This window comes from Vollenhovia emeryi, unplaced genomic scaffold, assembly GCF_000949405.1.
Source record: "Vollenhovia emeryi isolate VEMERY1.0 unplaced genomic scaffold, V.emery_V1.0 DF939267.1, whole genome shotgun sequence".
NCBI lineage: Eukaryota > Metazoa > Arthropoda > Insecta > Hymenoptera > Formicidae > Vollenhovia > Vollenhovia emeryi.
Genome location: NW_011967099.1, coordinates 319,043 through 338,931, shown reverse-complemented (window position 1 = coordinate 338,931; position 19,889 = coordinate 319,043). Strand labels below are relative to the sequence as shown.

At 42.0% G+C, this 19,889-nt stretch overlaps 2 protein-coding genes across 2 annotated transcripts in view; one reads left to right on the top strand and one right to left on the bottom strand.

The window, feature by feature from the left end:
- Positions 1 to 1,113: 1,113 nt before the first annotated feature.
- The window catches only part of LOC105559506, an 88,512-nt gene continuing 69,736 nt past the window's right edge, over positions 1,114 to 19,889 (top strand). The window contains exons 1-7 of the mRNA XM_012007852.1: positions 1,114 to 1,407; positions 6,310 to 6,419; positions 6,624 to 6,829; positions 7,016 to 7,204; positions 7,295 to 7,438; positions 8,808 to 8,904; positions 12,035 to 12,199. Coding sequence (XP_011863242.1) covers positions 1,226 to 1,407; positions 6,310 to 6,419; positions 6,624 to 6,829; positions 7,016 to 7,204; positions 7,295 to 7,438; positions 8,808 to 8,904; positions 12,035 to 12,199 — 1,093 coding nt within the window. The 5' untranslated portion in view covers positions 1,114 to 1,225. The remainder of the gene's footprint in view (positions 1,408 to 6,309; positions 6,420 to 6,623; positions 6,830 to 7,015; positions 7,205 to 7,294; positions 7,439 to 8,807; positions 8,905 to 12,034; positions 12,200 to 19,889) is intronic.
- LOC105559505 (uncharacterized protein C4orf22 homolog) lies at positions 7,452 to 8,794 on the bottom strand. The gene has a single exon (XM_012007851.1). It carries the CDS (start codon positions 8,543 to 8,545, stop codon positions 7,829 to 7,831), a length of 717 nt encoding a protein of 238 aa, XP_011863241.1. The 5' UTR covers positions 8,546 to 8,794; the 3' UTR covers positions 7,452 to 7,828.

Below are 19,889 nucleotides of genomic sequence, written 5' to 3'. Positions count from 1 at the left end.
TTGAACGAGAATTCGCTTTCATTCCCGGCGGGAATATTTTGAAAATACAGGGTGAGGCATTTAAAACTGTTTTTCAGAATATTTGAAAAAATACAAATCGGATTTAAAAAAAGTTGCAATAAAAGTTGTTCACCTCGAAGAGGGACATCCATTAACATAAAGCTTGACCCCCCTGCACCACCCCCCTCCCGCCCCCGGGGATGGTGCAGGGTGGTCGAGCTTTATGTTAATGGATGTCCCTCTTCGAGGTGAACAACTTTTATTGCAACTTTTTTTTAATCCGATTTGTATTTTTCCAAATATTCTGAAAAACAGTTTTAAATGCCTCACCCTGTATTTTCAAAATATTCCCGCCGGGAATGAAAGCGAATTCTCGTTCAACTCGTAGAACGCTCTTGAAACAGGCATAGGGCGAAAGAACAATTCATTTTATAGTTGGGGAATTGAAAAGGAACGGTCCCTATCTGGGGACGCTTGATGGTCGCGCGCGTGCGCGCGCCGGGCGACCCGGCGCATGCGCCAATTCGTCCACCTTGAACCGCCAGCCGTTAACAACAGCGCAGAATCCGGCGAGCAGCGGGTCGCGGGATCGTTGGTAAGCTCGTGGCGAGTGTCGGACGCGTCGACTGCCGATCTCCTGGCGCGTGTTCGCCGCGCGGATGGAAGAAGCGTTGCAACGAGGACCGCGAGCAAGCGGAACGCCCGGGGTTTTGAACGTCGCGGCGCGCGTCCCTTCCACCCTCTCTCTCTCGCGCGCTCCCCCCCCGCGGCCGCCGTGACGCCGTCGTAATTGCGCCGCTCGGTTCCTTCCGTTCCACATGCGTACGCGCACGCACACGCGCCCGAAGTCCGACCGAAGCGTGTCCCGCGTCCATAGTGGTTGCCCGAGTGTGTGCGCGACGGTGTGCGACGCGGGACGCTCTGCTGAATGAATGACATAACTTTAATATAAATATCGGCTCGCGCGCTGCGTGCCTCGACCCGGAGTCGTCGACGGCGGCGGCGATATCGACTCGCGCGCGCGTCCCACGCTTACGGAGCCGTGACAGTGCGGTGCGTCGAACGCGGAGCGGGGTGTGAGTTGCGCGCGCGCGCGTCCGCGCGCGGCGGCGTGCACGGGCGGAACGGAGCGAAACGCAGCGGGAGCAGAGCGGAGCGGCGTGGCGTCGCGCGTTGGCTCCTCGTGGCGGCACGTGCGTTGACGAGCAGCGTTCACGCAGCGACAATGGCCGCGGATTGCGTCGCGGACGGCGACTACCTCGGCGAGTACTCGCGGTTCTTCGCAGAGTTCGTCGCCAGGGTGAACCCGGACGATCAGCTGCCGGTGAAGGTGAGCGTGTACGACGTCGGCGAGGGCGAGCTCGTCGGTGAGATCATCAACGTGACTCTACAGTACCTCAATCGAATGTAAGCCAATGCGTTTGTTGTTTGGATTAATCATCGTGTGGGAGTGGTGATGCGCTGTCACGCGTCTCCGCTCCGCGCGCGTGTGTACGTGTGTGTGCGTGTGCGTGTGCGTTTGACATTCCGTTTGAGACGCCGAAACCTCGTCGGCTTCGCGTTCCAACGCGTGCGACCCGGTCGCTTTCCGCATTGCGTCCGCAAGGTGGACTTCGTCTTTCAGTTACGAACTCGGGACAATAAAATACCGGGGAGACGTAGCTCTCGATTGTTCCCGCCGAGATTTATGCTTGTGGCAAGACCGACGTTTCGGTATTTCTACAGATAACGAGCGGTAGGATACGCGCGAACTAATGCTGTCAATGTTTTCTAATATTTATACAGGCAGATCCCTAAGGCACGTTGTCGCGCTAGTCCTCTCTCTCTCGTGTATTCGTTTCTTCACTCGCGACTCCTTTTGCCGCGGCGAGACTCGCGTCCGAATTGAATTGAAAATTATTTCTAACGCGAAACGTTTCGTCATCTTTACAGAGAAACAAGCGCAGGGAAGTTGTTTTAACAATTCGATCGTGGCATGCAATTTTTATCGGATTTCCTTCTCTCTCTCTCTCCCTCTCTCTCGATTGATTCGTTGCCCTGAAATCGCGCTTCTTTTATTAAATATCTTTCTAGCTATCCTGATTTTGTACAGTTTTAAGGATGTATTGGACGTACTATCTTAGACAAAAGTGCATGAAATTGGAAATACTTGAATATCTACTCTTAACGCTTAGTAAATCTAAATGTAAGAAACTTGAACGATAGTTGGAGTTTTATTTATACTCCTACAAAGGTATTTTTCACTTTACAAATGTTTTTTCCTGCATTATTTGCGATTTTTTTCACTTATGAGCCTAAACTTTTGATAGTGAAAATACCCTGATTTCACCTTAATAACGTCAAATATTTTCAAAACTAAAAAATTCATGCCACAGCACGAATATCTCAAGTTATATTTTATTTCTTTAAAACGGTGTAGTAAAGACTATTGAAAATTGGTAGATATTTTCATCTATTCATATACTAGATGTATTAAAAAATTCAAAACACCGGTACTATTTCTTCTACATTTTTTTAGCTTTTTTATCCGTGAAGATCGGCTCTTTCCATAAGAGTACGTGTAAAATCACTGTAAATTTAAATAATTATATCTCAGCGACCGTTTAGTGGATGCATTTTTACTTTTCTGCAATACATTAGGAAGACTAAAAGAACAATTTTACAAATTTTTAGCGACGTTGTACTATTTTGAAGATAGCCCTGGTAAAGATTCGTTTCGCGAAAACGCATAGTAGAACAGTCAGAAACAGATAGAATTTAATGCATGTTCTATCCGTTTCTAACGGAATTTTTACCAGGGAGGTCCAATACATCCTTAAATAATAATTCTTCCTAGATTAATCCAATTCCGACGCAGGCGCGATATTAAAAACGAGAAAATCGAACGATCTGGTTATGTAACGTATGAAGAAATTAAGAACGTTTTGGATCTTCAAATTCTTTCATAGATATCTTGTCTTCAAGTTTGAGATTTCTGGAAAATATAATATTAATTAACAACGTCCCTTTTCATTTAATATGGTTATACATTCTAAAACTATATACATTCTCGATAAAGTTTCACGCATTGGAATTTAAATGAGCACTTAAAATTTAGAGAAGTGAGCGCTACAATCTTAAGTTGAGAGGAAAAATTTTAGCTAGTCACACTAGCTGCTGTAAAGTTTTCCCTCACTTTTATTACATTTTATAACATTAATAAACGTAAACTTGAGAAGCTCGAATCTACGAGTTAAGTTGCACATGTTCTGTCACACTCTGTATATATTGTGTAAGCGTTATCGCAGTAACTTATTTTTATATCGAGAAGAAATCCGAGAAAGTCACGAGAAACATTTTCCATTGTAAGTCTTAACGAGCGCGATCTGTACTGGCGGATCTGCAGTCCAGATATACGTAAGGAGTTCTCTCGGAGTCGCGTGGATATCGTGCGTGCCGTGGAAAAGAAAAAAAAAGAGTCGACACGCAGAAAAGTTACGCATAGCTGCGCGGTGCATCACGCGAGCAGGAAACGTGGGATTACGTAAGAAATTTGCCCTCTCGAACCGCGAGTTCTCCGAAGGCGCGGAAACGGCCGAATCGGAGTCGCGAGATGAAAGCTACTCTCCCGCGCCGTCGCCGCCGTGCGCTTATCTACTTTAACTGAAACCATCACGAGACTATCACCGCCCATCGTCGTGGTTATCGCGCGCTAAACGGAAAGGATAAACTATGCGCGCGATACACGAGAGATAACCGAGTACGCTACGAACATATATTTATATTTGTTTCTTTTAAGGTTGTATCGACCTATCTTCAAAATAGTACAAAGTCGCTAAAAATTTGTGAAATTGTTCTTTTAGTCTTTCTAATTTATTGCAGAAAAGTAAAAATGCATCCACTAAACGGTTGCTGAGATATAACTATTTTAATTTACACTGATTTTACACATACTCTTATGGGAAAAGCCGATCTTCATAAAACAGCTAAAAAAATGTAGAAACAATAGTACCAGTGTTTTGAATTTTGTTATACATCTAGTATACGAATAGATGAAAATATCTACCAAGTTTCAATAGTCTTTACTGCACCGTTTTAAAGAAATAAAATATAATAAAATATAACTTGAGATATTCGTGCTGTCGGCACGAATTTTTTAGTTTTAAAAATATTTGACGTTATTAAGAATTGAAATAAGAGTATTTTCACTATCAAAAGTTTAGGCTCATAAGTGAAAAAAATCGCAAATAATTCAGGAAAAAACATTTGTAAAGTGAAAAATACCTTTGTAGGAGTACAAATTAGACTCCAACTATCGTTCAAGTTTCTTACATCTAAATTTACTAAGCGTTAAGAGTAGATATTTAAGTATTTCCAATTTCATGCACTTTTGTCTAAGATTGTACGTCCAATACATCCTTAATTGCATTATCATGTACTTCCTTCTCGGTTTTTTTTCTTTGACGCATAATGAGCAACAAGGATAGACCCTAGTAGCACGATATATTGGCGCAATATTGGGAAATAATGTGAATCTAGTATTTCCAATATTGGCCCGATATTGTAAGATGGACGCCTTCTCTTATTTACGCTGTAAAAAAGTTGCAATTATTATAGTGAGTAATATTGGGGCCATCTATTAAAGGTGTTGTAAAATGACACCTTGTATTGTTACCCTATATAACAAGTGACTGCCTGCTTTTAATTGTATAAATTTTACAATTTTTGGTAACTTTTGTTGTGCACAAACAAGTATTTACGCAACAAAAAGTTAAAAAATTGTTTGTAAAAGTACATAAATTTATATATTTTCGTTATTAATAGTGTAATCGCTACACTTATTATGTATGTAATTTTACGTATAATACTTTTTTCACAGTGTAGCCAATATTTAGCAATGTTGATTTAATATTTGTATCAATATTAGACCAATATTCCATATTACATTGCCAAATATTGACCAAGGCACTTCCAATATAAATCTAATATTATATAATTATTATCGTATTTACATTTATTCCATGGCCAATATTAGCTTTACGTTGGGCAATACCGGCCAATGCATTTCTAATATAACCAACATTGGACCAATGTTTATACAGGGTGTCCGAAAAATCGCCTACTCCACTTCGGGAGGTGATTCGGGACCCAAAAACAAGCAAAAAAGTTCATACCTGTACAAACATAGGTCCGGAAATGAGCCGTTTCCGAGTTATAGCCACTTTTATGTTCAAAAATCGTAATTTAGAATCCGCTTGGCATCCCTCTTTCTTAATTATTTCTTAAATTAAAAATTTGTTTTTAATTTTTTTAATTTTAATTTTTTTAGTTTTTTTCAATTTTTCAATATTTGTATATTCAATACGATTACATTATTTTTAAAAGAAATCAGTTGTTTTTACGACTACTTAAAGTCAGTTGTTTTCGTGACTATTCGAAATCAGTTGTTTTCACGGCTATTCAAAATCATTTGTTTTCACGGCTACTGGAAATCAGTTGTTTTCACGACTACTTAAAGTCAGTTGTTTTCGCGACTATTCAAAATTGCCAGAGATCATTTGAATCGAAATTATGGTCAGAGATGGATAGGGCGTGGAGGTCCGGTTGCCTGGCCCCCAAGATCATCAGACATGAATCCACTTGATTTTTATCTATAGGGTCATGTAAAATCAATTGTTTACAGAAATGCACCCAATAATATTGCTGACTTAAGACAAAGAATAATTCATGGAATTGAAGAAATAAGGAGGGATCCACATTTTCAAAGAGTTCGGAATTCCTTTGATAGAAGAATAAGGGCCTACATTCGTCCTGAAGGTGGTCATTTTGAACACCTTATTTAATTCGATTTAAATATCTGTTCATGTTTACTTTAAAAATAATGTAATTGTAATATTGACAAATCGAAAAAGACTAAAAAAAATGTAATTTTAAAAAATTGTAAATAAAAATTTACGATTTTTGAACATAAAAGTGGCTATAACTCGGAAACGGCTCATTTCCGGACCTATGTTTGTATAAACTTTTTTGCTTGTTTTTGGGCCCCGAATCACCTCCCGAAGTGGAGTAGGCGATTTTTCGGACACCCTGTATAATCAATGCACTGTGCTACTAAATAACGCTGATAGCTCCCTGAACGCACCCTATATATTTCGTCTTCGGTTTTTTCTTTCCATTTTCTTTTATGTGTGTATACTATAACAGATCCTGATTTAATTTTTTTTTATTGGACTCCAAACTGAACAAAGTGTATCTGTACTTGTGAAATTCAGTATCGCCTTGTAGATACTCCTCGAAAGAAAGACGATAAGTGCATGCGGTTGGTTTCAGATACTGTCCACCAAGCTTGCAATCTTACATCACACGTCTCGTGATACAAGCGATCAAATCAACATGCAAGAAACAACCGGAAATCTGCGGGCTGCGGCAGCAAGAAAAGAGTAAGTTTCATTTTTATGATTTCGCGTTTTAGTAAATATTTTTAATCGCAAAAAAAATGCGAGATACAAACCGTCTATTTAAAAATATCTGGCTCCTAAACATTGTAGTTTTAATAAAAAATATAAATCTCTAAATGCATTTGTATGTTACGACTCGATGATCGAAATGATAGCACATTCAAGATGCATCGACCTTTTCCACAGCGTACGCGCCTTTGAAACTCATGCAAGCCGTTACGAACGAAGTGAACGAGATCTGCAGACGGTATTTAGATAACAGCAGACTGGCCCTTCTGCCACCGCCTTCGTCCACGCCGCAGGTGACAGTGGGTGCTATTAGAAATGCCAGAAGAAAGATGGAGGATCGCCACATGATCCTGCACGATTTAAACACCATGTTTAATATTCAGGTAGCTCTCTCGCCGGCCGTTCGTAATCAGTCGGTGAATGATTTAATTAATTTACTATATAACGCTGAAATAATAAGCGTTAATTTACGTGTCAAAATTGATCGGCAATCATATTCGAAATTAATTCCATCAGACATTGCCGACGCGCTAATGTACAAGCTGATACATTAATTTACACTTTTGCAGGATGACACTATTGTGGATTATTACGCCGTGTTCGACGGCCACGGCGGACAGGACGCCGCGGCGTACTGCGCGACGCATCTGCATCAATATTTGGTCGAGAGCGTGCACTATCCTACAGATCCGGAGAGTGCGCTGCGCGATGCCTTCCTAACTACCGACGCACAATTCATAGCGAAATCGAGTACGCAGGTAAAACTTCCTGCGAAATTATTATATTTTACTCCACGTAACTCGCTTCTCGTCACGAACAATTGTATAAATCATTGTGTTTCGTTAAAGAAATTAAATGGCGGCTCCACCGCGATTTGCGCGTTGCTGATAAATAAGAAGTTGTACATCGCCTGGGTCGGTGACTCCATGGCTTCGCTGGTTACGTGCGGCAACGTGAAACAATTGGTGAATCCACATCGACCCACGAGAGAAGTAAGTAACCTGGATTTCCTACTTCTTGTAATAGAATTAAATAGAAAATGTAAGACCTCTCGTTTCTGGCGGGACGTTCCTATGTTTAAACCGTATATCCAATTGTCACGATCCTCGAAATATCCCGCTCTTACAACGAACTCGCGTATTTATCGCCAAGCGTTCTCGATGTGAAACTAATTTAGCCCATCGGCTAAATCGATAGTCTATCAATTTTTTTTTAACTGGTTTGAGATTATAATTTTAACTGATGTTTATCAAAGTATCTTCGTTCGTTATACTATCATTTTCTTTCCTTGGAGGAGCGGCGAGAAAAGACGCGTATCATGAAGATTGATTTTATAATTTGCAAATCTAGTCAATATGAATGTTGAATTGATATTGACATTTCTAATTTTCATATACAATTTTACTTCGTATCACATGGTCGTACAATATTACGTGCTCGTAAAACGGACAGTGTACGCGTACTCGCGTCGTCTGCACACCGGGCGACGCGGCGGCCGGATCGACCGTTATCACCTGTCTGTCATGAATATTTTTCAACAACAGGCCACGCTTGGGGTCCACGATCGACACGTAATTACGGGTGTCGTTGAAACACGTCCTCCCCATTCTCCAGTGATGGTACGCGAGATCTCGCTTGAGCGGCGACAATCTTCTTTCCCCTCGGTAATACGGCAGCCAATCCTCCGACTCGAGCCGATCGCAGAAATCGATGTAGGCCGATTCCTCGAATTGTAGCCTCGTTACGAAGCGGCGAACGAATACGATTGTCGACAGAATCCTTAATCGGTTGGCTCGCTCGCGCAGGGCGAGCTCCTCCATTAACCTACCGGCGGGCGACACGAATTCCGATGTGAGCTCGTAAGGCCGGTGAACGGGAAACAGCAGATCTCTCACGATTCGCAGGCGACGATAAAAGCTCTCCTCGCTTAGCGTCTCGCCCGTGCAGCGGTAACCGAGCTCGGCCAATTGGCGCGCGGTCTTGGTGCTTCTCAGGTAGCAGACGTCCGCAGGCGTCACCAGCGAGTCCAAATATTCCTCGTAATTTTGAAAATTCACCAATCTCTTATCGCTGTCGGTCTGCGTGCCGACGACAGTCATGTTTAAGACTTGATTTTTAAACCGGTAATTTTACGCCGCCACCGACGTGCGGAATCCTTTACATTGCGAACAATCGCGACGCGTGAAACGTGAATCCGAGGTAATCCGAGGCGAAAGTATCGAGGTATCGACACGTTTGACATCCATATACCATTGCGAGAATATTATGCCCGGTTCTTTATTGACAAATGCCACGTGCGAGATGTATCGAGGCACCGATGCGCCCTATTTACTACATACGTCACGAACTTTTTCCCTTCAGGACGAGAGCGAACGGATTCGCAGTCTGGGAGGAGTCATCGTCCATTGTATGGGTGTGTTGCGAGTAAACGGATTCCTCAGTATATCCCGAGCCATTGGTAAGTGATTGTAATATTGTGCGTTTTCTTATCCGCAAAGACGTAGATTGAAATAGACGTCTATTGAAAATTAAAACTTTCACGCATTTTCTCTCTTCGTCGCGCAAAGCACGCTTTGTGTGGAGCTTTAAATAATTAAACGACTTTGATTAAACTTTGAATTAAGGCCGAATCAGACTAGCGATTGCCGACGCGGATTGAACCTGGATTGGCGATTGACGATTGACCAATGAGAGTCGATTAAATCGCTGGTTGCTTTGCTCTCGTTGGCTAGAAGACAATCGCCAATCCCAATCCAACCCGCGTCGACAATTGTTAGTCTAATTCAGCCTTTACGTTAAATACAGTTAATTCAAATAATGCCTACAACATTTAATTAATCGATACAAGTCGGAATTATTAATTTCTTTTTAGGTTGATAGATGAAGAACAGACTTCCCAGATAGCACACTGAATTCACAAAGTATTCTTTAAGTTTTCTTTTTTCTGAATTGTAATTCTTTAGGAATTCATAGAAGAATACAATAAGAGTGACAGAGGAAGTTACATGCACCATAAATCGTTTTCCTGACAACTTCTTAAAGTATTCATTTCGAATTCAATAAATGTAAACTTTATGAATTGAAGGGGAATAGTGTTAAAACAAAGAGGATTACAAAATATTTACCCAATATATGTACACATCTAATATGCAGTAACATTACACCATTATTATAATTTCTCACTCAACAGTGAGATACTCTCAACCGAAGCTCGTTGACAATCGGATGATTCTTCCCCGTTTCGGTTCTCGTTGTTCGATTCTTTCTTTTACACAATAGAACTATTACACAAAATTAATTGCACATAACGTTACGCACACAAAATATTGCACGTGGTAACACGCTGCAGAAGAACGTCCGGATGGCGGTTAGCGGATACTCGCGCATGACAAATAATTCCTCATAAATTCTTAAAGTATTCACAGTACTGAATCGCGAAGTATTCATTATAATGAACTTCAGAAGAATACTTCAAAACGAACTGATTGAGACTAATTCTTCAGATATTCATTTTTCTAATTCTGTATGTTTTCTTTAAAATGAATTCTCTATGAACTTATGTTCATCTTTGTGCTATCTGGGTTGGGCAAATTTACGATTAGAATTGTATAGTTGTGCCAGTCGAATTAGTCGGCGATTAAGTTATCCGGAGTTTGATCAAGGTCGCTTTAAAGACCGAGTCAGACTAGCAATTATTGACTCGGATTGATTTGAAATTGGCAATTGTCCTTTAGCCAATGAGAGCGAATCGACTCTCATTGGCTAGAAGACAATCGCTAATCCCAATCCAATCGACAGTTGCTAGTCTGATTCGGCCTTTACGATAAGTTTCCACTATCGAATTTACCAGTCGGCCTTCGCCGCGTTGAAGAAGGCACGATGGAAACGTACAGATGGAGACAGCGTGGTCGATCGACGCAGTGCCGATGCCTGCGCGTCGTTCAGAATTTCATGAGGAACGCGAAGCGTAAGAAGCTGATATCAATCTTGAAGTCTCGTATACTTTATATATAATAAATTTAAAAAGACATCGACAAAAAATTCTCACGAGACTGCACATTGAAGCCACCCCGGAACCCGATTAAATTTCTCTGAAAACTTGACAACAAAATCCAACATCAGTGCTCTCGAGTTCGAAATTAACCACGCCTAATTCTCGGGAAAGTACGTTAAATCATCGACGTGTTCGTAACGGAAGTGGTTTTCTTTATTTCCATTTTCCTCGGCGGTCGTGAGGAAACTTTTTCGCTTTTCACGGTCTGCGAGATCTCGATTCCGCGCACGTAGTCGAAAACGTGGCTGGCAACGAATCGCGAGGATCGGTGTTGTTTTCGACGAATTACCACGCCAGACGGAAGTAATCGCCGTGTCGGTCGGAAACGACGCTACTTTCGGATTGACGTAATCGGCGCGAGAGCTTTCCCATTGTTGTTGGTCAATCAAAGCCGCGCGGCATCGGGCTCGCTGGGTCGCGAGTATCAGCGAGTATCGCTCGTTCGCCAAAGGTGGCCAAGTAAGGCACGGGCGCCCGGGCCAGCCCGTGGCCAACTACGGTTTAAAGCGCGAGCCCTGTAAAGGTGAGGAAGGGAAAGAGAGGAGAGAAAAAATTCTGGCCGCGTGTCGGGTATCCTGTTGGTTCCGTTCGCCCGCTGACACAATACTACGTGCAGTTACGCTCCGGGTGCGCTCTACCAAGTGTGGCTCGCACAATCGCATGTCCGGAATAATTAAAAGACTATTTCTCCCATTCCCGCTTATCTTCAGACGCGTAGGGCTCGCGAGCAGCGACGTATCGAACGTTCATCAGCGCGTTGACCTTCCGGACGCGCTCCACAGATCGGGACGACCCTGTACCATCTGTAAAAAGAAGAGAGGAAACGATTCTTAACGCGACATCTCCGAGTTTTTGTTGGCCTATTCCCCTTCAAATTAAAACCCGTCGTGTAAAACTCGATTTTATCAGCGAATTAAATAGGCCCGCGGCTTAATGATATTACGGTCGTTATCATAAAGAATGTAATTAAACGAAATTAATTATCGCAAACAATGTTGGCGCAACAGGTCCCAAAGCCAAAGGGGGGAGGGGAGGTTCATTACGAATTTGTAAAAATTAATTTGTATTATGGCGAATGAGATAACTCGGTTGCGTGATGCAAATATGTTTTCTCGTGTAAATGCGTATGTATGTGTGTGTGTGTGTGTGTGTGTGTGTGTGTGTGTGTGTGTACGCCAAGCTCCGGCTTCGCGAGGCTGGTATGGAAGAAAAAGCGGCGTTCGGATTCATAATAACCGGAAGCGCGGCGTTGTTGCAGTGGCGTCGTTATTTAAATTAGCCGCGCTATTCATTAAACAGTTAATTATACTTAATTGCGCGCCGCGTGGCGTGTTTTTCACGTGTAAAATATCTGAATTACGGCTTTACCAATGGGTAAACCGTAACAGTTGTGCCTCCGCGCTCCAATCTTCATCGCATACTTTCGGAGCTGAACATTCCTTTCCGCTTTTCGCGTTCGCGCCTAGTAAGCCTCCGGCGCGCGCGTGCCTCTTAACAGCGGAGCGGTCGCTCTTTCATTTTTTTTTCTCTCCAGGCGATGTCCCGTATAAACCGTACATCAGCGGCGAGCCCGAGGTCCGGTGTGTGCCTCTCGATGGTACCGAGGATTTTCTCATAATCGCCTGCGACGGATTGTGGGACTACGTGGACCAGAGAACCGCGGCTCTCCGCGTCTACCGGCAGGTGCTGCAGAATCCCTGTGAGTACAATGCGTTTTCACTTGGTCTCGGTTATAGTCCGTAAGGGCCTGGGCAGAATGACCGTCTTGTACTCTTAAGACAATGTTTTGTGTTTTAAATCTTTGTCTTAAAGTCACGCACAATAACTGTCCTGTGACTTAAGAATACAAGACAGCCACTCTGCTCAGGGCCTAAGAATCTTTAGTGCAATTAATTGAAGAAGATGCCACCTTTCGCTCAGGCTGGATCGTGGTAACGACCTATTAGACAGAGAACACAATATCTCTGTGCGAATTTGGTATACTTTTTGTGAGTAAACGGCCGATTATTTTACACAGCTTTTGTCAGAACATTAAATCTTTAAGTAAACAGCTAATAATAGAGGAAAGTCTTCTATTATGAGATAGGATTCTAAGATGAGATAGTAGGTTTTCAACATCCACATTTAATCACAAATCTTTTTTCGCAACGATTTCACGATCTAACAATCAATTTTTCACTAAACAGATTTCACTCCAAAGGCAATAAATTCATGGTGGAACCAACAGATGATGCCTATTAACCCTAGAAAGCACCTATTACTTTTTTGACCTTCTAACTCACAACAGGGGTCAATATCGACCCCACGCTTTTTTTTATTGTAAAACCGGTCCTATAGAGATAAAGGACCTTAATAGAACATGAATTTCTTCGTTTTTTAATAAAGAAGAGAATGGTATGCGATAAATTTAGTTTCACTCAAGTTTAGTTAAAGACCGAACGATGCAGAAAATCAGCAAAAACCTCATTTTTAAACAAAAATTTGTATCTTTTTTGTAATCAACCGACTTTCAAAATTCAAACGGGGTTTTAAAGAGGACACATTAGACTATTGGAAAAAAATTGTCATCGCTATGTTCTGTTCAAAAAGTATATTTATTTGGGACTATAAAAATGAAGAAATTCGCAAAGTTGAAATATGGAAAAAGTCGATGAAAAAACCATAAAAAATTGTATTTTAAGTATTATTTTTTTTATTTGATACAAAATAGTAAAAAATATGAAAAAATGCTGATATGGGTCTCAAATTATATCGCCCAGCCATTTTCTGCGAAATGTCAATTTTCTATAGGCAACGGGATTTTTACCGACTAAGTTGTGTGATATTTTGTCTTAAATAATATTTATGACTATTTATGCTCAGATTACGTAATAATACATGAAATATATTGATTCTAGCAAAAAATATATAATTAGTTTACCGCTACGAAACACAAACGGCAACTGCCAACTGGGGTCGATATCGACCCCACGCACGCTTTGCGACGGTGCTGCGTCACTGCCAACGAACATCTAACGCTGCGACCGACATAGCCCTACTTTCAGAGAGTTGAAATGAATTATGATCTAAGTCCTGAGTCAATAATGCCACTCGCTAGCTCAGGAGCGTAGTTCAAAGTTCGCCTGGGGTCGGGATCGACCCCGGTTATGCTCTCTAGGGTTAATTTAGCAGAAACTCCGCTATCTCATATTAGAAGCCTGTCTCATAATAGGGGATTTTCCTCTACAATAAAAATCTTAAATGGACTGCATCACGTTCGACAAAACTTGACGGTGTATTAGTCCAACTTTGCCCATTGTCCTTTTATAAGGACATTCGCGTATTAATTATTCAACATTCATGACGTTGATGCTAATGGATGTAGGTATACTCCTTGTACCCTCTAGAAGGTCCCTTTGCCAGATAATAAGCTAACGTTATTTGTCGCGATTTTGACGTTAAAATGACAAATAAGTTAATTTGCTGTCTGAGTTATTTCAAAGACAGAATAACAGTCGCATGCATTTTTCTTGCATTTATTGCGTCTACAGAAAAATTCCCAAAATTACATATCTTTTGCGAAAATTTCAAACGTAACACGGGTGTTAAAACGCGTTCTTTTTCTTTCTCCTTTTCCGCCTCTAGTCGCACCCGTGAATATCGTTCATTTGAGCACCTACCTGGCAATTCAATTTTTAACATAGTCGATCGCGAGAAGGCGATATTAAACGAATTGAGAGTTTGAAAGCACGCCTCAGGCTTTTTAAATTAATTCTGAGCGATCCTCGAGCTGCTGAAAATACGTTAAAAACGAAGAACGTTCTTCAGAGAGCGCAACTAATTATTCTTTATAATTTATAAAACTTAAGAAATTGTAAATCGCTTTCGCGGATAGAGTCTCAGGAGATCGCGAGGCGTGAGATTTCGTACGAGAGGAACCTCTTACTGAGAAATAACGAGGAGAAAATCCACCGAACATCGCCGTTCGATAAGCGCACGGTATGCGCACGTATCCGACGTACATTGGACCGATACGACGTACGTTAATCGATAAGCGTGCTCTCGTATAGGAAATCCAAATCGAGTCGTTCTTCCATCACCAACGATGCTACGAGTACGATACTCGAGAAAGTAGGGGAAAACGATGTCGTTTCGTCGGGGAATTTGTGCTAGAAAAGACGAATCTCTTTGTATTTCAGTCCCCCCCCCCCTCTCTCTCTCTCTCTCTCTTTCTCTGTTATTCGTGACCTTTACTTGTTATGCTCTGTTTCTTCGATTTCCGGAACGGACGCGACACAAAATTTGCGTAGCTCCTCTGCCGATCGGCGAACCTTCCTGACGAGACTTGCGCGAGATTCACGGAGGCTTAAGTTGAAGCAGCGTGTGACGCGCCGTACAATTACAACTTCGACAATTACGTTGTTTATGATACTGTTGAGCGGTTGATTCTCTTCTCGCGTAAGTTGCGCTACTTTTTTTTACGAGAGACGGGAAAGCGGGAAGAGATAGGAACAGCTGAAGCAGCAGGTGAACGAGAAATTATCACAGTTTCGTGCAAACGCACCTGACACGGGCTACTTTTCATTTTTATTCTCTTCAAAGAAAACACTGCTGATATATTCATATTTATTTATTTGTAAAGTATACAATAATCAGCAGTTATATGATATCACTGCTTATATAAATGCACTTCATCGACAATAAATGCATGTGTAATAATACTGGCTCATCCCATAAACGAAAGCTTGATTTGGTTTTCAGCTCAGAACCGATAGACTTTCATCGCTCGAGAATTGAAAGTATAAGATTCAGGTGGCAGAGGATTGTAAACAATAATGAAATTTTGGTTTAAAATTAATGTTTCGTGTCGAAAACGTCTCTAATAATCATATTATAAAATGATAAGCCATCATAGAGTTTCCCCACATTATAAATAGAAGTTTCCCTTATGATTCTTTTTGTGTGTTTGTCTTAGCGAAAATATCGAGGTGTCGACATTATTTGCGCGAATGACGTACGAGTGAAGTGCCTGATTTTGAATATTCTCGGGAAAGAAGAATCCGCGGTCGAAAAGAAACATATGTGCGTAAGTCGACGAGTCTTTTCCCGAATCTCGCGTATCTCCTCAACTCGCAAGTGAATCGCCTCAATGTGAGGCACTGGCTCGATGACATCGCGAGCGTTTTCTACTCGCAATCGGCTCTCGTGCTTTCTTCCTTTGCGATGCCGAAGGGAGGCCTGTCGAGTATAAACTCGGTGCTCTCGCCTTTTCCTTCGTCCTCGGGCGAGCAGGCCGATCGGCAAGCCTTGCGGCTCCTCCGATCATTCTCTCACTCGCTCGTCATCCGCCTGCACGGTCGGCCGTCTCTCTCCCGTCGTCTATTCCCCGAGACGTTTTCCCTTCGATTGATTTTTCGCCGCGACCGAACCCCGCGTCCCGCGTCTCTCAGTTGGTGACTCAGTGATTCGCAGTGATTCATAGTGCCTCCGAGGAGGAGGATCTCGAGGAGAATATTGGGAGCCCGATCGATTGCCTACGCACAAATTCTCCCCGGTAAGTCACCCGTAATGGATCACCCGCGATCAATTGACTGCCATGAGCGCAAATAAAGTACAGATGGGCAGGAAAAGTCCATCTCGTACTTAAAAAGATCTACCTGCTAATTTGGTACCTGAGGTTTTCTGGGGGAAAACGCTACCGAAAATGACGAAAATTTTACTTTTCTTTTTATCGATTAATGAATAATTGAAGATCCGAAAAGAATTGGAGACTTGGGCCAGATGAATCGATTTAGGTCGTTAATCTATTAGTCATCATCGACGAGCAATTATTTTAGAATCAAATGAACGTTGAGAGTATATAATTTATAATCGACGGATTAAGCCATTAATCTGTCGACTCCTGTATTTCCAAAGTCCATTCTGTCACTTCTGGAAACGCTACTGTATATAACAAAAGTCCTTGAAAATCGCCAAAAAAATTATTATAGTTAATTTACAATTTTTACTTTTGTAGAATTAAACACCGAAACTCAGTCGAGAAAGAATTGAGATCTATTAGCAGCGGAGTAATAAAATAATTATGTTAGCGATGTATCGGACCTATCTTCAAAATAGTACAAAGTCGCTAAAAATTTGTGAACTTGTTCTTTTAGTCTTCCTAATTTATTGCAGAAAAGTAAAAATGCATCCACTAAACGGTTGCTGAGATATAACTATTTTAATTTACACTGATTTTACACGTACTCTTATGAGAAAAGCCGATCTTCACGGATAAAACGGCTAAAAAAATGTAGAAGAAATAGTACCAGTGTTTTGAATTTTTTTATACATCTAGTATACGAATAGATAAAAATATCTACCAAGTTTCAATGCAGTCTTTACTGCACCGTTTTAAAGAAATAAAATATAATAAAATATAACTTGAGATATTCGTGCTGTCGGCACGAATTTTTTAGTTTTGAAAATATTTGATGTTATTAAGAATTGAAATCAGAGTATTTTCACTATCAAAAGTTTAGGCTCATAAGTGAAAAGAATCGCAAATAATTCAGGAAAAAATATTTGTAAAGTGAAAAATACCTTTGTAGGAGTACAAATAAGACTCCAACTATCGTTCAAGTTTCATACATCTAGATTTACTATGCGTTAAGAGTAGATATTTAAGTATTTCCAATTTCGTGCACTTTTGTCTAACAATAAGATTGTACGTCCAATACATCCTTAATAATTTTGCAAAGATTACCAAACGAAATTACTCCATTCGCTACCTCTTTCCATAATTTTGTAATAACTGCACATTTTTATCATCGAAAAATTGTGCGTCGCATTATCCTGTTTGCTCTATTAGCTCGCTTATTTGATCACGAAGCCGATTGTCTTCGAAAAGGCACCGTCGCGCCCAATATTGCCTCGAAATTGGTCACTCGCCGTTTACGGGCATCGATGTCATACGATCGCGTTCGTGATGTGCACAGAAATCACGATTAAACGCACGTGTAAGGCCCGGTTTCACCAAACATCGAAAGTTAAGCGACATTTGGTGAAACCTGGCCTAAGGGCCAGTTTCACATACGTTGGTTAACTGTTAATCGGAGTTTAGTCAGCTCTATCTTTTTCTATCTCGGGCCCGGTTTCACCAAACGCCGTTTATAACTTTAATCTCAGTTCAATTCACGTTTGTCTCTGAAGGTCCTGTTTCACCAAACGTCGCTTACCTTTAATCGTAGTTTAATTTATATTTGTCTCTTTCTAGAGTAACAGTTGGAAAAAGACGAAGAACGAATTAAGCTAAGCTTAAAGTTAACGTTGGTGAAACCAGGCCTTAAAGTAACAGTTGGAAAGGGACAAGCAACGAATTAAGCTAAGCTTAAAGTTAAACAACGCGCGTTGGTGATACCGGACCTTGTTATCTAAGGAGAGACGGGGTATCCATTAACCTTTGTTTAACAGTCAACCGACGTGAGACTGGTCCTAAGACGACGCGATTCGGCTCTCCGTCTTCCGGGAGCATGGCGGAGAAAGAGACCTCAAAGTAAATCGAGCGATCGACCCGGCATTGTCGTCGCGCGACAGACGTTTTCCCAGCGGCAACGGTACGCTGCCACCGTACACACTCGTCGAAAGGAGTCCGGAAATCTCTCCCCTCTCGCGAAACTGTACCGTACTGTCCGCCGCGTACTGTCCGCGAAAATATGCCTCCCCGTTAGGAAGTGCGCGATTATCGTCGCCAACCGCCGCGCCGACGTAATCTTTCTTTCGCGCTTTTCGCCCAAGGAATTCGAAAATTACGTAAACCCTACGCCATCCCCGCCGTAATTTCCGCAGAGAGACCGCGGCGAAATTCCCGAGGCGATTCGGGCATGGAATTTTTTCTCGTTAGTAACGTCGAAGCAACATATATAGCTTCTTTTGCTTTTTTTCAATTGTGAGCAATTGAAGACGAGAGGCTCCGTTCGTGTAGCTCTTCGGACAATTGTTTAAATTAAATTAAATGTCGTTCCGACTCTGTGATCGTAAATCAATTCTGAGAAGTGACAAAGTGGACTTAAAAAATATGGCAAACGACATATTAATGGCTCAAGTCAATTAATCGCTTCATTAAAGGCCAGTCAATTTAGCTGAATCGATTATGAGTTGTACCCTTAATGTCTAGTTTATTCTAAAAAGAAAATCGCCTGCTACGGGCGACCATGAATAATAGATTAACGACTCGAGTTGATTTATCTGACTCGGGTCCCTAATTCACCCGGATCTTCAATTATTCATTAGCCGATAGGGCGAAGCGCGTGTCATATATATATGTCTCGGCCTGCCGGCTAACAAATAGCTAGGGATCCGCGATATAGTATACGTGACAACCGCGGCGGAACGTGCCCCGATCCGTTCCCGCTTCGCGCGGATCTCAGAAGCGTAAAGGCCCAATACCCATACGGCGCGGTGAAAACTTGGGAGGAGAGAACGTAACGTGCGCAGCGTTAAGGATCTCGTCTATCCGTCTCACGTTCCCATAATTGTTAATTTGGGAAAGCGAGTCTGCGCGAGCGAGCCGGTTTCTCATCCTCGCGCCGGTAATTTGTACGTGTCGCGCGACGCGCTTAAAATTGATTTCAACTCGACGTTTTCCTCGGAGATCGCGGGGAACGAAGGAAAGTCGCGGGGCGATGCGGCGACGGTCGCGCAGCATCCCGGTGAGATACGTCGGAGATTCCGTCACGCTCTGACGCATCCGTTAACACGGCCGCGCATATACAGTTCGACATACCGCGCTCCTTATATTTTAAATAGCGTTCTGAATCACACGGCGGCGCATTAGCGCTGAAATCTACGATGACTGGACGGCCGTAGGTACGTACGTGAGCCGCATCTGCTTAGATACTGGGACTGCCGTACTTGCGCAATCCGTCTCGACGGATGTCGTGTAGCGTGTCCTGTCGGGCGCGGACGAATTTATTACAGTAATTACATTACAGTAATTAATTTACGCGATAAAGATCCCGAAATATCAACATTAAAGTATTGACGTTGATGTGTAATGCGAAGAAACTCTGGGGAAATTTAAATAATTTTTCCTCGAATGCATCTGCGCTGCTGTAGCTTTTAAAATGTAAGGACATGTTTTTACCTAAAAAGTAACCAACTTTGGCCAGGTGCCCGGGCGTAGGAAATTTTTCCTCGCTAATTCTGCTCGAAGTATCAAAAAGTGTGTACTTTTCCCTTTAATTTAAAAAAAAAAGAAGTTCATCGATGTGCAAAATCCGATCGGCAACCTCCACGTGCACATTGGGTTACGCTGATGTCGACGGTAATGAACGAAAATACAAGGGTTACTTCAAAAAGCTGTAACTTGGCGAAAAAAAATCGCAGTAACTTCTTTTTTTTTAATTGAAGGGAAAAGTACACACTTTTTG

Excerpts from the sequence above, each read along its gene's own strand:
- LOC105559505 (XM_012007851.1), bottom strand. The coding sequence starts at position 8,545 with ATGACTGTCGTCGGCACGCAGACCGACAGCGATAAGAGATTGGTGAAT.